This window comes from Aulostomus chinensis, chromosome 5, assembly GCF_037954235.1.
Source record: "Aulostomus chinensis isolate RoL2024-O1b breed Wild chromosome 5, RoL_Achi_v1.0, whole genome shotgun sequence".
Taxonomy (NCBI): Eukaryota; Metazoa; Chordata; class Actinopteri; order Syngnathiformes; family Aulostomidae; genus Aulostomus; species Aulostomus chinensis.
In genome coordinates, this window is record NC_141324.1 from 21,095,400 (window position 1) to 21,110,163 (window position 14,764).

Here is a 14,764-nt window from a genome sequence, read left to right on the forward strand (position 1 = left end):
AAAGAAGAGTTGTTAATCATAAAAAAAATGAAATAACAATTACTGTTGTATTTTCAACCCCCCTCTCCATTTCAGAATGTTGTGGTCCAAGGCGCGCTCACTGATTTGGCGCTAGAGTAGCTCCGGTTTACAGTACGCGCCATCGCTACTGCTCTATCCCATACTTTTTTAGTCTTTTAGCTTTGGAGTGCTTTTAACTATATACTCCCATGACATTAATGGGCAGTCATGTCTGAAGAGGAAAATAAGGTTTCCGACGAACTTTTTAAAGATGTCAAATTCTACGTGGTTGGGGACATTGACCCAAAGGTGAGGCTGTGGACATTAGCTTCTTGTAGCTAGACTATTAGCACGCTAACTTGCTAGCACCATTAAAACTCAATGGGTTTCAGTTGGATAAGCTAGCTAGCTGGCTAACCTGCTGACACGCTACGTGAAAATATGTGAGCTTGCTATATAGCTAACATAAATTGTAATGGCGATCATGCATCTACCTATATAATATCTCGCCAAGGTCTGCACATCGTATTTACTAATTCATTGTTGAGTTATTCTTTTGTGTTGTAGCTACTTAGCAACACACTTGAAGCGCAGCCCCTGTGAGTTTCGTAGTTGCACAAATTAGCTGCTAGCTTAAAATTTAGCCTGCGGTTTATGTATCAGGGGGCTACGACAGCCTACAGTGAAACAAGTGTTTGACAGCTTGCTCTTTTACATCCATGGTTGTGGTTTTGGGTCTACATTGTTCTTTCGCGTAATGAAATATTAAGTCGTACTCAACACTGTTAATTTATCAACCTGTGACTATCAACATCTTGCTCACTGACCCATCGCTGTGGATGTATCACTATTTCACTCATGGGTTAGATACTTGTAGTACTGTCTTTTACTTCCTGCTGATCAGATTTCTTCAGCTTTTCTATATTCGGGAGGGGTTACAGATGAAATAACGCAGATGTGTACTGTGATGTTAGGTTGTACAATCAAGCGAGTGTAAGCATGCAGCACAGTAGTTGTTTATGGGACGTTTATCTGCTGTTGCAATGAGGTAACGAGCTCAGCTATCAGGAAATATATAGGATCCTTAAGGGAATTAAGTATATATCACTATCAGATGATTAAAAAAAACAAGGCTGTCTTGTTTCCTCCAGTGGAATTGACAGTTGAGAATTTTCCGACAGAAAATGTTTGAAAATGAAATTAGTCAATAATCCCATGTGTTTCCAATATTTGTGAAATACTTCTTTCTGAATATTTTTGAGGCTCATTATAGTCATGAGCCCATTGATGCTATTAACATTGTTTTTTTAATTCTTAGTTGGGACTTTAGATGACTTTCAATCATTCCTGTGCTGATATTTCAGGTGGTGCAGCTGCTGAAAGCAGGAAAAGGCAAAGAGGTCTCCTACAATGCTCTGGCCACTCACATCATTGCAGAGGATGGGGACAACCCTGAGGTGGGGGAGTCTCGAGAAGTGTTTGATCTCCCTGTTGTCAAGGTAAGAGGTCTGGCCAATGTGTGTTCACTGGGACTGTCAATGAGTATTTTAAGTTCAAATATACATTTTATTTGGAATAAAAATCGTACCTTAGAAGGTAGGAAATTCTTCAGCTCAGGGTCGCTACATTCACTGAAGGCACGTCTGACATTCACCTCACACTCCAGATCAGTTGGTGGCAGAAATGCACCTGAAAGCCGAGGGAGGATAGAAGGCCAACAATACTAGTAACTGAGTGAATGTAGGTCTAAAGTGACCGTGCAACTAAGAGCACCCCATGTTATCTGGAAATCCTTTAATTTCATTTTGAATATGTTGAATGTTTTCAGGAAAACATCACATAAATGTGGCAACAAGACAGCTTTGATGGCCAATGATGAAGTTGTGTTTAAAGTAATTCAGGATTCAGAGAGCATATAACAGAAAGCAGAGAGGGGAAAGACAGGTCTGCAGGCATCCATAGGTGACATTTCATGGTATTTATCTCTACTTGTTGATTAAGTAAATATTCTTTTGAATATTTGATGTCGCTTGCTATATTGTTTTATCCTCACATGGACTGTAAAATGGAACAGCCTCCATGACCTCAGGTTCATTGACATAAGAGATAAAACAAATGTTTGAAGAAGTGCAATACAGGTATTGTCAAACTCAACTTTGTGGTGGATGAATGAATCATATGCAACGTATGGTTTTGTCAGTACAATAAAGCTCAAGGTTGTAATATGTCATTTAAATCCCTTCATTCTACAGTTTCATTAAAAGTTTGGTTAACATTTGGTCTGTAGTACGAACCAGATCCTCTTAAAAACAAATAATCCAGGAATGAAATTGTTGAATTATGACTAAAACTATATTGTTGTTGTAAAAATTCAGTTGAACTGAGCGATACTGTAAATAGTTTCCAATACTACCAACATTTATGGGAATTTGAAAAAATGTTCATATTAATTCTATGTTTGTAAGGTGTTGTTTTTTGTCTTTTGCCTTCTACACATTTTCATTTATTGCTATGGAAAAATCGCTACTCGAACAGTTGAATTCAACATGGTGGTTGTTTGTTTTGGTTTAAATTTAATCCTGAATGCTGTACAAACATCATCAAAATTGTAACCGTGGCCATTTGACACCACTCTAATGTGTGTCCAGAATGACTTCCTCTGGAATTTCCATCATGTCACTTCCATTTGAAATGATCTGCTGTATTCACTTGCATGGCTCCGTTGAACAGACATTCTTGGATTATTCATATGCGTATGAAGAAATTTTGTAATTTAATGTCTTATTACTCTTGAGTCGAATACTTGAAATCGCTGGAAGGTAATTGTTCATGTGTAAGAAACAACTAAATGTGAAGCATCTCTATATATTCTCTTCATGTTTTCCAGCCATCCTGGGTGATTCTTTCTGTCCGATGTGGAGACCTGTTACCGTATCCTTTCACTGGAACGGACATTGTGTCGTTTACATGTGGTGATAAAAGTTGTAATGTTTGCAGATTCAGAAGTTGTTGTTGTGCCAGAAAAGTGTCAGGGGAAGAATGTCCCCCACAGGATTGGTTGCAGGAGTTTACATGATTACGATACAGGAAAAAAACACAATAACAATAGGAAGTATAGCCTCTGCTCCAAATTTGGTCCAAAACATGGGGGAAAAGTAAGTTTGCAGAGGCCGTCAGCACCGAACAGTGACGCATGATTCACGAGTGATGCACAACCACAGCTTGAAGCACAAAATGTGTCGAGACCATTACACGAATGAAATTGCATCGCCACTTTCACTGACAGGAAACTTCCATCTAGTTAGATTGTACTGCGATGACTGTAGTGTTACTGAGTAAATTGTAATTTCTGTACTGTGTCTATTTATGACTAAAGCATTTGTCTGTGATACAGTTAAAATGGGGGGAAAATGTGTTTAAGTGCTTTGTAGGTCAATTTAAGGCGTAGCCCCTAAATTTTCTGTTTGCGCTCCTTAGAATTCACAGTTGGGGGGTACAGTGCTCCTAGTAAAGTAAGCTAGTCTGCAGCCTTGAGCATGTAAGAGTGAAATCATCAGTACTTGATGTTTCCATAACCAGTTATCCCACAGAGTCACTGGATTCTCCCCAGAATCAGGACAGATATTCTTTGGGGTGACTGCCTGTCTGCCCAGGGTGAGTGAGTGTGGAATATAATTGGTTTTCAGAAGATGCTGCAGACCGTGATGTAGTCTGTCATAATATCATGAATGTGTCATGTCTATGTTGTCACAGCGTTCACATTTCAAAAGCTCAACTAGTCCCGATCTGTACCAGTACTTGATATGTTTGTGTTATTGTGCAGCTTCCTGAAGATCTCAACGCTCTATGGGCTTATATCACCTTTTATGGAGGAGAATGTCAGCTTAACCTCAACAAGAAAGTCACCCACTTAGTGGTAAAGGAACCAAAGGGGGTAAGTGGATGCTTTGAGTGTTGTTGACAATTTATGTGCGGTAAAAATTTGACGTTATACAAATATTGGTATTCAAAATCAATGATAATGCTTGTTAAAATGATATTAAACCCCTAAAATGAATAAATTACTTTTTTTTTTTAACTGGTGAAGTGAAAAGTTTGACAAGTAGAAATTATCATCTATCAGATGTTTGAGTGGTGAGCTGAAAAGTTCAATTCTCAACCATGTATGTTAATTAGCTTCATGATGCCTCATTAGTATTCATGGATGTTTAATATATGACTGGGGTTAATCTGTCAAATTAATACATATTGGCCTTTCTAATAACCTTTTTTTCCCACTCCAGGCCAAGTTTGAGTGTGCCCTGAAACACCCTGGCATTAAGATTGTCACCCCAGACTGGATAATAGATTCAGTTAAAGGTAATGTTCATGCTGGTGCACTGTAATGTCTCTATCTAGATGTAGATGGAGGCTGTATCTTTACATTGCTTCAAATACTCTGTCTTTATCCCCAACATTTACGCTTGTGTGGAGTTCTGAAAGACGTGAGTGCTGTGGTGGGGATCAAGACTTGGTTCCATGAGGACCCATTTCCACATTTCTGTTCTTTCTCTCTCTTTTTTTTTTAATCAGACATTAGCCCCCCTCTCTCTTTCCTGAAAGTGGAGGGGCAGTTGCCTGATTTGCCGATGCATGCTAGCACAGCGAATCCCACTCATTTAAGGGACAAAACAGACGCGGCACACAATTACTTCCACAAGCTGCACCATGGAAACTATTTTGAATGCGGGCAAAGCCACGATTTATGGCACAAATGACCAAATACTTGAATGTTTAAGATTCCCTGTGTGAGGTAGTTTGACTTTGACTCAATGATTGCTTTTCACCCTTTTTCAAGACAAAAGCAGGAACGATGAGGCACTCTATCATCCTCGACTTACCTATGTGGAGCCTGAGGAAGAAGAGGAGAGTGAAGCAGAATCATATGACCAGCATTCCCATTCAGATGGAAGCTACAGCCCTCAGCGCTCTCGAATGTCCAGTGGTGGCTCTTCTGGTGAAGAGTCTAGTCCCCGTAGACGACCAGGCCCCAAAAAACTGAACTCTGTCTCCCCTCCATCCCCACGTAAGCCTGAGCGGGGTGAGCGCCGCAGTGAGCGCATGTTTGATGATTCTGACGATGACTCCTCCACAGAGAAGGAGGGCACCAACCTCAACTGGACTCCAGCAGAAGTCGTCACACCAACCATACCCTTTGCAACAGGCACAGCCAGGCGGCGGAGTGGCCCCCCTGGTAATAAGGACCCAGTTTCATCTACAGGCACAGGGCTCATTAACCTGTGCGCCACTGTTCCTCCAGTACCCGGCAGTGGTGGAGCCATGCCAACAGAGGCCCGCTCTGCTGCTGCCATCAGTCACACCACACAGCAAGGTCAGTGTACTCGAAGATAGTTAAGCTGTAACACATGCCACTGATAGACCCTGTTATTAGGAGCCGATACGGACTATCATTAAGTTTAGGAGGCCAGATTTAATGTATATTCTTAGTATCACCCACACCATTGATGTGATTATTCTCTGCATTTATTCAAATTTTTCTCATCAACCTTCAGATTAATGCATCATCAACACCTCCTGCATGTTCATATCCTGTAGAAAGATTACACTTTTTTTTTTTGGAAAACATGTCAATATTATCTATCTATCTCTATCTGTATCTAAATATCATATATTAATTTGACACTAGCTGTACCATGTTGATTCTTTGTGCTATTTAGGAGGTGTATCAGTTCCTGAGGGCATTCCTGGGTGGAGTCCTGCTGCTAGAACCCTCCGCAACATTACGAACAACTCTGACATGCAGCCAACCATCCGACCTGCCAATGTCGCACATGTAAGACAATATAGAAAGTATAAAGAAGAATGCATGTCTATTTTGATGGTAATTCTAATATTATTGAATACTAACCAGATACCTATATTTTATGTTATTGTTTTTGTCCTCCCAACAGATCATCCAGAATCTGACAGCCAATCAGACAAAGCCATTAGAGCAGCAGACCAATCAGAGCCATGCTCAAACCCCCAACAGTACAAACCCTCTCATGTTTAATCAGACCAAATTGGCAGGACAGCCCCTCACAGCCCAGCAGCAGCAACAGTTGTTGCAACAGTCACACCAGACTGCCCAGCAGCAGCAACAGCAACAACAACAACAGTTACCACAGCAAGTGCAACATCCCATGATGCACATCCAACAGCAGCACCAGATGATGCAGCTACATCACCAACAGCATCAACAGCAACAGTCACAGGTTGCTCAACAGCAGGGGTTCACCCAGTTACCCCAGCAACAGCAGCAGTTTTTGCAACAGCAGCAACAAATGCACCAACAGCAGATGTTTTCTCAACAACAACAACAGCAGCAGCAACAACAACAGCAGCAGCAGCAGCAGCATGCCTTCTCCCAGCAGCAGCAGCTCAGGCCCCAGCAGCTAATACGGCCGGGTCTGCAGCTGCAGCAGCAACAGGCATTGCAGCAGCAGCTCCAGCAGTTCCAACAGCAACAGCGCATGCAGATGTTACAGCAGCAACAGCAAAATCAGCAGCAGTTACACCAACAGCATCTGCAGCAGCAGCAGCAGCAACAACAACAACAGCAACAGCAGCAACAACAACAACAACAACAACAACAACATTTCTTGCAACAGCAGCAGCACATGCAGCAGATGCAGCAGCAGCAGCACCTGCAGAATCAGCAGCAGCAACAGCAGCAGGCTCTGCAGCATCAGAACCAGCAGGTCATGCAGCAGCAGCAGCAGCAGCATCATCAGCAGCAGCAGCAACAACAGCAGCAACAACAGCATACATTGCAGCCTCAGCTGCAACAACCTCCGCAGATCTCACAGCTGTTTGGACACGAGCCAGGACAAGAAAGTGAGTACAAGAGGGTGTGTGTGCATACCTGGTAGTGAGGGGGGCAGTGTTACACTTAGGTATTCACATTGGTCATACCTCCACCATGATAACTTGATGTCATCATGGACAATAAAAAAATTTCTATTATTTGTTGCCTGATATTGATTTACCTGAATACATGTTTGTTGCATCAAACCACCAAGCGTGTCATCGACCAGTATGTTTTTGTAGTCCGAAGTGCTCAAATGGGCAACTCTGCCCCGATTGAGCACATACACAAGGATTTTTTTGCCCAATGTGATGTTCTGGTGCAAGTCTATTAAAACTTATTTTAATTGAAAACAGCAAACTGACATGTGTGCCATCTTTGCTTTCCATCTCACAGTTCCAGTGGACGGCTTCCTGCTGGGCTGCGTGTTTGCTATTGCTGATTACCCAGAACAGATGGCTGACAAACAACTGCTGGCCACATGGAAAAGGGTGAGAGGGGTCACACCATCAAGAAAGACTGTTGCCTCACTTTAAAAACACTGATGTTGGCTTTAATTGTATCTAAGATGGAGTACATGTTAGCCCTCAATGGATATTTAGCATGTGTTTGTTAGAATCCTAATGTACTGCCTTGCCTTAAAGATGGAGTCAAAATTGTTCATGATATTGTTCAATAGTTGACATTCACTCCACCCCACTTGCAGGTCATTCAGGCCTGTGGCGGTGCCGTCGACCCCACACTAACCAGCCGCTGCACACACCTGCTCTGTGAGAGTCAGGTCAGCAACATGTATGTACAGGTAAGAATGTGTGGCTTTGTGCTGTCAAAACACACACAACTGTAGTAAATACTATTTTGTTTTGTTTAAAAAAAGAAGACACTCAAACTGATTTTAATACACGAGTCAGAGATATAAGAGGGAGACAATGTGGAAGATAAAGAGATGATAAACTCAGCATGTTTGCAGGAGAATGGACTGACTTGTTGGATAAGAAGGTGTTCTGCTCTATTAGCTCTGCTTTGTCGTTGTTGTGAAGTGTTGTATGTTTTCTCGTCCAGGCCCTTAGAGAGGGGAAACGCTGTGTAACAGCCCACTGGCTCAACACCGTACTGAAAAAGAAGAGAATGGTACCTCCTCATCGGATGTTACATCTGCCCTTTGCCTTCCCTCCTGGAGCCAAACCTTGTTCTCAGCACGTAGGTCCAACTAGCCGCCGCCACATGCTTCACCTGCGCGAAATCTGTCTGTGCAGTTCATGAAGGATCCCGCGTCAAATACTTAATGACCTTGAGACATAACTTCCTCCTTTGTTTCACCTTCATAAATACAGGTTGGGAATCAAGAATCAGAATCGGAATACTTTATTAATCCCGGGGGGAAATTCTGTTGTTACAGTTATTAAGCTCTTGAAGTACTGTAAAGTAAAGTATAAAGTTACAATTACAATAATTAGAAAGTGCAGACTTTAAGATAAGAATAAAGATGAAGTGTAAGAGTAAGAATAAAATAAGAATAAGTTTAAACTATTTACAAATACAGTAGACAAACAAGTAAGACTTAGTTCCATAAGGATTTTTCTTAGAATCCAGAAACCAGTAGGACCCAGTCTTACCAGTTCTGCTGTCTGGATCAGCAGGTCCTAGAACGTCAAACAAGGAGAGTTTTGTTATTAAAATCCAACACAAACAATCACAAAACACTTTGTTTTTATTGGCTGGTGTCTAATGTTACATGCGTTGCATGTTTAATTGCCTCTGTCACCTACTAGTTGCTGATGACTGACCCTGCACAGCAGTATATTTCAGGAAAGTAAAACATAAAGAGGAAGCAAAATATTCATTAGTTGTAAGGGAGGGCATGCAACATCGGCACTAGAGCACCTCAGGGAAAACTGCAGCAACTTCATAATATAAATAAATAACAATATAACAAAATCCATAAATCTGAAATGCTGATACGTTTAACATTTTTTCCCCTCTCCATAAAGGCATTAGTGGCTCTTTTAAATATTAACTATTTTCCCACCAAATATGAGAAAATGAATTCTCCTCAATACCTTGAGTCTTTATCCATCTTTTCATTTTATAGTTTCAATCCCTAAAAATATATATAAGATGGATGTTTGCACTTGTATACTTGAAATGACTGTAATTGCTGTGTCTCTTTTATTCTTATTGCCATTAAATACTACTTATGGCAGCCCGTCATCGGTGTACTGCTTCCCTCCTCAGATTATATCGGTGACTGGCTTTGTGGATGCAGACAGAGATGACCTGAAGTTAATGGCTTACTTGGCTGGTGCCAGATACACTGGATATCTGTGTCGCAGCAACACTGTTCTCATCTGTAAAGAGTAAGACTGCGCTAAATGATGTTTGTAGTATTTTGTGTCATTTTAGTATTTGTATATTTTTATCTTTTTTCGCTTGGCAAATTGCTCTGCCTTGCCAACACAACATCAGTTGATCGTTGTCATAGTTTGCCTTAACATGACCATCAAAATAAACAGTGGAAAATCTGGATCATAAATTCAGGGTTTTATTGCAGAGCTGGTATGCAGGATCCCATCCATACTGTGTCGCTCATGTTCTTGTCTGGCTGATTTTCCTCCAGACCCAGCGGGCTCAAGTACGAGAAGGCCAAGGAGTGGAAGATCCCGTGTGTGAATGCACAGTGGCTTTGTGATATACTGCTGGGAAACTTTGAGGCTTTGAGGCAGATTCAGCACAGCAGATATTCCAATTACACTCACCCTGAGCCACTGGTGCCTAACCTACAACTGGTCCAGAACCTACTCGGTATGTACAGCTCGGAGCATACCATGGCTCAGGTGGAAGAATGACGCTCAAGGACATTCTGACACTTGCTAGACGGCCAGTTTGTTGAGAGTGTGATAGCAAAGTTGGCTCACCAACAATGTGAGTGTCTCCATGGAGCTCTTTGGGCGGCCTTTAAAAATGCAGAAAAGTCAAGTTCATGTGTGTGAGTAGCTGAACCTGCCCTGACTTCAGCTCGTGTTCTTCTTTCTAGCTGCATGGAGAACACCTGTCAAAGTATCACCAGAAGCTTTAGCGGTGAGTGTTGCACTCCTGTTTCATTAGATGAACCACGTGTTTGGTTTTCTCTGTGTTGTGTTCAGCAGCAGCTTAGTATACTCTACTATCTCAACCATACCATTATGCTTGCAGGGGCAGAGAAGCCAACTGACAAATGGCTTCACCTGCTTCCTGTACACGGGGCAGGCTGTTCACCAAAAATGCCTCCAGACTGACATTTAGAACCTTCCGCTAACTAAATCGGGCTCATTTCAGTTGATTTGACTCGTAATGTCCCCAGTGATTGTGTTCATGAAATACTTTACAGGTGACGTTATTTAGAATTACTTATTTTCTTGGCAAGCAGTGCTACTTATTTTCAATTTTCTTTAGAAATTGTCTTTTAAAACAATATTGTAAACTTTAACAAGGAGTTCACCTGATTTAAATTAACTGCCATAAATAGTTAATTATAAATAGCGCATTTTTTTTAATTTCAGGCTACAGTAGTTCAACATATTTAAGGTACTGAGTATTTGTTTATAGTTTGTGTAGTAGGGTTGTCATACTAAACTGGGATGCATCAAGAGTGGTGGTGCAGTGACGAATAGAACAGCCCTGTGGTTCTACGGTGGTAACTCATCTGTTTCTCTCCACTCTTGTTTAGAACCTGCAGCTGATCCAGAAACAGAAGCTGACTGACTCCACTAACCAGCCTGCCAACAAAAAGGCCAGGTAAGCAGTGCAGGTTTGGGAATAGATGCTTTGTTCATTCTCAGGAGTAGAGTTGCACCAATGCAGTGGTGATGATGATGATGTGGGTTTTTGTGTGTGCAGACTAGAAGAGATCCAGTCCCCCAATAAGAAGCTTCCTCCTGAGTCCACTCCAAGAGTCATGTTCACAGGGTTTGAGCCCTCCCAGGTTCAGCTGTACACAAAAGTAAGTCCAGCCCACTTGGTCAGTCATACATCTCTCAGCCTATAGAAGGTAAAGATAGACAAAATACTCACAGAAAACTTGGAAAATCACCTGAAGGCATAAGAAAAAGACCAGAAATCCACAGCTGAAATCATCGTTTTCCAGAAGTATTAGGAATATGCCTGGGCGCGGCATGTCACCATCATATCATCATTAACCAGGCATCGCTGTGGTGTCCCCCTCCTCCAGAGGCTCTATGCTTTAGGTGGAGAAGTAGCAGACAGCAGTCAGAAAGTCACTCACCTGGTGGCCAGTAAGGTGACTCGAACGGTCAAGTTCCTCACCGCCATGTCTGTGGTCAAACACGTCATCACTCCAGAGTGGTTAGAAGAGAGCTGGAGGAGCCAGAAGTTTGTAGGTAGGTGTTCAGGTCAAACCATTTTCCAGAGATGGGGGTCCTGATCCAGTGCAGGCTAACATGTTTATGTGTTTCAGATGAGCAGAGCTACATTCTACGGGACGCCGAGGCTGAGGTGTTGTTCAACTTCAGTCTAGAAGATTCTTTAAAAAGAGCCCACAGTGCACCACTTTTCAAGGTTTGGGCATCCACACACACACACACACACACACACACACACACACACACACAATTACTGATGTCCCACCGCTCTGACGCAGATTGGTTGGGACTCATTTGTGTGTCCTCCCGTCACTGTGTGATCGTGTGTTTCTCTCTGTGTTACATGTGACTGGAGCAGGGGAAGTATTTCTACCTCACTCCTGGGATCTGCCCCAGCCTCAGCACCATGAAGTCCATCCTGGAGAGTGCTGGAGGGAAGCTGCTGGCCAAACAGCCTTCATACAGAAAGATCATGGAGCATAAACAGAACAAGGTCAGTCTGACACCTGAAAGTGGACTTGGTCAGCCTTTTTCTCCTCTAATGAGACCCAAAAGTTACTTGAGGTCAGACCATTACTATTGACTCATGAAATTCCACATTGATCCATGGTGAAAAACCCATGTGGAGACATGTTCCATCCAATCTGGATCAGATCTCCATCATGAGACGTCAGTTTTAGGTTGCCACATTGTGTGTATGTTCAGTTATCTGGCCTCATCACTTCCTTCAAGTTTCCTTACAAATAGTAAGATAACAAATGTGATGGAGCAGAATTAAGAATAAAATGCCAGTGCTTCCAGCAGTTGAGGCTACTCTGGTCTCTGATACTGGATCCAGCACTGGACGATCTCTGAGCTAAGAAGCACTTGGAAAGTCTGTTAGCCTGTCCAGGTCTTGGATAAAAGCAAAGGGGCAAAAATAATGTATTCTTAAAACTTGACTTTTTTACATATTCCAAGCATAAATGTAATTTCATAACATAATAAACATAATTCTCAACTGTCTGGTTTTGTTGCAGAATCTCCCAGAAATCATCTTAATTTCCTGTGACAATGATCTACACCTCTGTAGAGAGTACTTCCTGAAAAACATTGGTAAGACACATGCCAAAAACACACACACACACACACGGTCTTCGAGCTTTTAGAAATTGTTTTCGAGAGTTCCAGTTCTTTGGTTCTAAACCAGTCACACAGTGAGTGGAGATGACCATTATAACCATCAAGGCTGAGTGGGAAGGCTGGTATTCCCCTGCTCCGCACGGCTTCCCATGTCTTGCTAGCATGTCTGATTAGCCCTCCGAGTCAGGAACAAGAGTATTTGATGACGGAGGACAGTCCCTGGCACAGGAGGTCACTGGCTTGTTAAGGGGCTAAGAATCATCAGTTAAAAATCCTACTAGTGAACATCGTTGGTGTGTGCTGCATTGTGTCTCTGATGTGTGGCGTCTCTCTGCTGTCCAGATGTCCACAACGCTGAGTTCATTCTGACGGGAGTTCTCACGCAGAAGCTCGACTATGATTCATATCCTTTTTTACCACAGACGCAGAGCGGCTGTAGTTCCTCATGAAGGAACACAGCAAGACAGCAGTTATTGAGACTTACATTTCATCTGTAAAATGTGTACAGCAAAAGACCTTTTTTGAGCTCACTATTAAGTAGTATGATGGGCGGCATGGCTCAGAGGTAGAGTGGCCGTCTAGCAACCGAAGGGTCGCTGGTTCAATCCTCACTTCCTCCGGTGACCATGTCCAAGTATCCTTGAGCAAGATACTGAACCCCTAACTGCTCCTGATGGCCCTGCGACGGACTGGTGACCCGTCCAGGGTGAACCCTGCCTCTCACCCAGTGTCAGCTGGGATAGGCTCCAGCGTCCCCCCCCCCCCCCCCCCCCCGCGACCCTTAACAGATAAGTGGTATAGAAAATGGATGGATGGATCACAATGTGGCAGAATATTTTCAAAAGGAACGCTTCAGAGATGCCTCGACCTGCAAATGTAAATAACGATGCAGTGATGATGCGATGAATGCGCCATGAAAACCGTCCTTGTCCTTGACAGTCACACCTATAAGTTTACTTGATGGTGAGGAGCGATGACATGAGGAAGAGGAGTTCTGGCGAGAAGAGCAGCCCGTGTACAGTCTAGCCACACTGACTTTTCTATGTTTTTATTTCTGTGCATAGATCTCCAGGTCATTTTGTAGCTTTTTGTTACATGTTTCAGAATAAATAAATGGATGTTATTTTTGTGAAATTAATGTTTAAATTATGGACGATTTTAATCTTTTTCCTGTTCAAGAAAATAGAATGTGTAAAGGCTTCAGCTCACATGCTGCTTTTTTGGAATAAAAATTGTATATTGATTTGTGAAGATGCCTCGTGGATTTGTATTTATTCTGCTGCGCTGTATTTTCAATCATCTTGTTGTCAGGCTGCAAGAGCTTGAGTCAGTAGATTAAAAACAACAACACAAAGAATGGACGTAAGTTTATAGAAATCCAAAACCAATCCAAAAAACCTGATACTTCAACTCAATACTAATACTTGATACTATAAATTGCAGCCAAAAAAAATGAGCTTCAGAACAAAAGCCACATCTGTTTTTGTTCTCACTTTAGTGCTTCGGAAAGTTTGTCAAAGGTATTCCTCCCAGGTCTGGTAATTCCTGATAGATTTGATTTAATTAACTGTTAATGATGGTCTGGGGTAGTTACTGGTGAAGATCTAATTGCTGGCTGTCAGGCAGATAGCCTGGGGGTCATGTGTGGGTTGGGGTGGGGGTGTGTGATGGTGCTGGGTGGGAGCCGGGCGTACAGCGTCGCCTGCGGTGCTGCCCTCAAAACCAGTAGACTGATTTAGACTCAGACCCAACCAAGGTCATGTGCTACATATTTCCTCCTGCGTTTGTATTTACACGAACGTGAGAGGTGATGTCAAAACTAACTTTTGAACCCTGGATTTATCCTAAAATGATGTTACTGGAAACATGGCTTCGAAGTCAGAGGTTACTGAAAATGTCTACGTGTAAAGGTTTTTCCTAACAAATTGCCGAACAAATTCAAGTTAATAAAAGGTTTGGTGAGGTAATTTATCAAAATATATCAGCAATAAAAGAGCTTGGAGTGAGAACTGAGGATGACGTTGGAAAGCAGCTTCATCCTCACCTGAGGGATGGATGACGTCATCTTAGGTGGGTGCAAAGTTGTCTTTAATAACTTGTATTGACTGAATCATGAAATTTGATTGAGTCAAATGAAGACAGAATGACGGAACATCCTGGTACTTCAGTAGGAGGAAACTAACACGAGTAGCTTGCAGCACAGGGAGGACGCAACTTCTCCCAGTCATTAACTGACATGGAAATCAGCTTTCATAAGGTGAGTTGTTATTTTATATTTTATTATATATTTTTACATCCCCCTGTTAGCCCCTCCTACAGGCTCTTTATTCTCTCCCCCCCCCCACAGCTCATTGACATACTCATGAGTGTGAAGTCTGCTGATCCAGCTCAGGCCATTGGACTCATCCTGCTGTCCATTTGCTGGTGATAATGACAT

General features: G+C 42.3%; 1 protein-coding gene across 2 annotated transcripts; it reads left to right on the forward strand.

Annotated features, from left to right (window-relative positions):
* The first annotated feature begins 102 nt into the window (after nt 1-102).
* Nucleotides 103-13,577, forward strand: paxip1 (PAX interacting (with transcription-activation domain) protein 1). 2 transcript variants are annotated; one of them, XM_086203845.1, is made up of 24 exons: nt 103-309; nt 1,365-1,499; nt 2,888-2,931; nt 3,591-3,654; nt 3,824-3,934; nt 4,284-4,359; nt 4,838-5,065; nt 5,135-5,371; nt 5,718-5,833; nt 5,952-6,876; nt 7,244-7,338; nt 7,554-7,649; nt 7,910-8,047; nt 9,083-9,204; nt 9,465-9,649; nt 9,882-9,925; nt 10,554-10,621; nt 10,724-10,826; nt 11,055-11,223; nt 11,301-11,401; nt 11,564-11,698; nt 12,225-12,300; nt 12,670-12,729; nt 13,272-13,577. In XM_086203845.1, the coding sequence occupies exons 1-24, from the start codon at nt 229-231 to the stop codon at nt 13,286-13,288; spliced, it is 3,426 nt and encodes a 1,141-aa protein (XP_086059971.1). In that variant the 5' UTR covers nt 103-228; the 3' UTR covers nt 13,289-13,577. The 2 variants fall into 2 exon arrangements, with proteins under 2 accessions (XP_086059971.1, XP_086059970.1); XM_086203844.1 differs by having other exon boundaries at nt 4,838-5,371.
* The last annotated feature ends 1,187 nt before the right edge of the window (nt 13,578-14,764 follow it).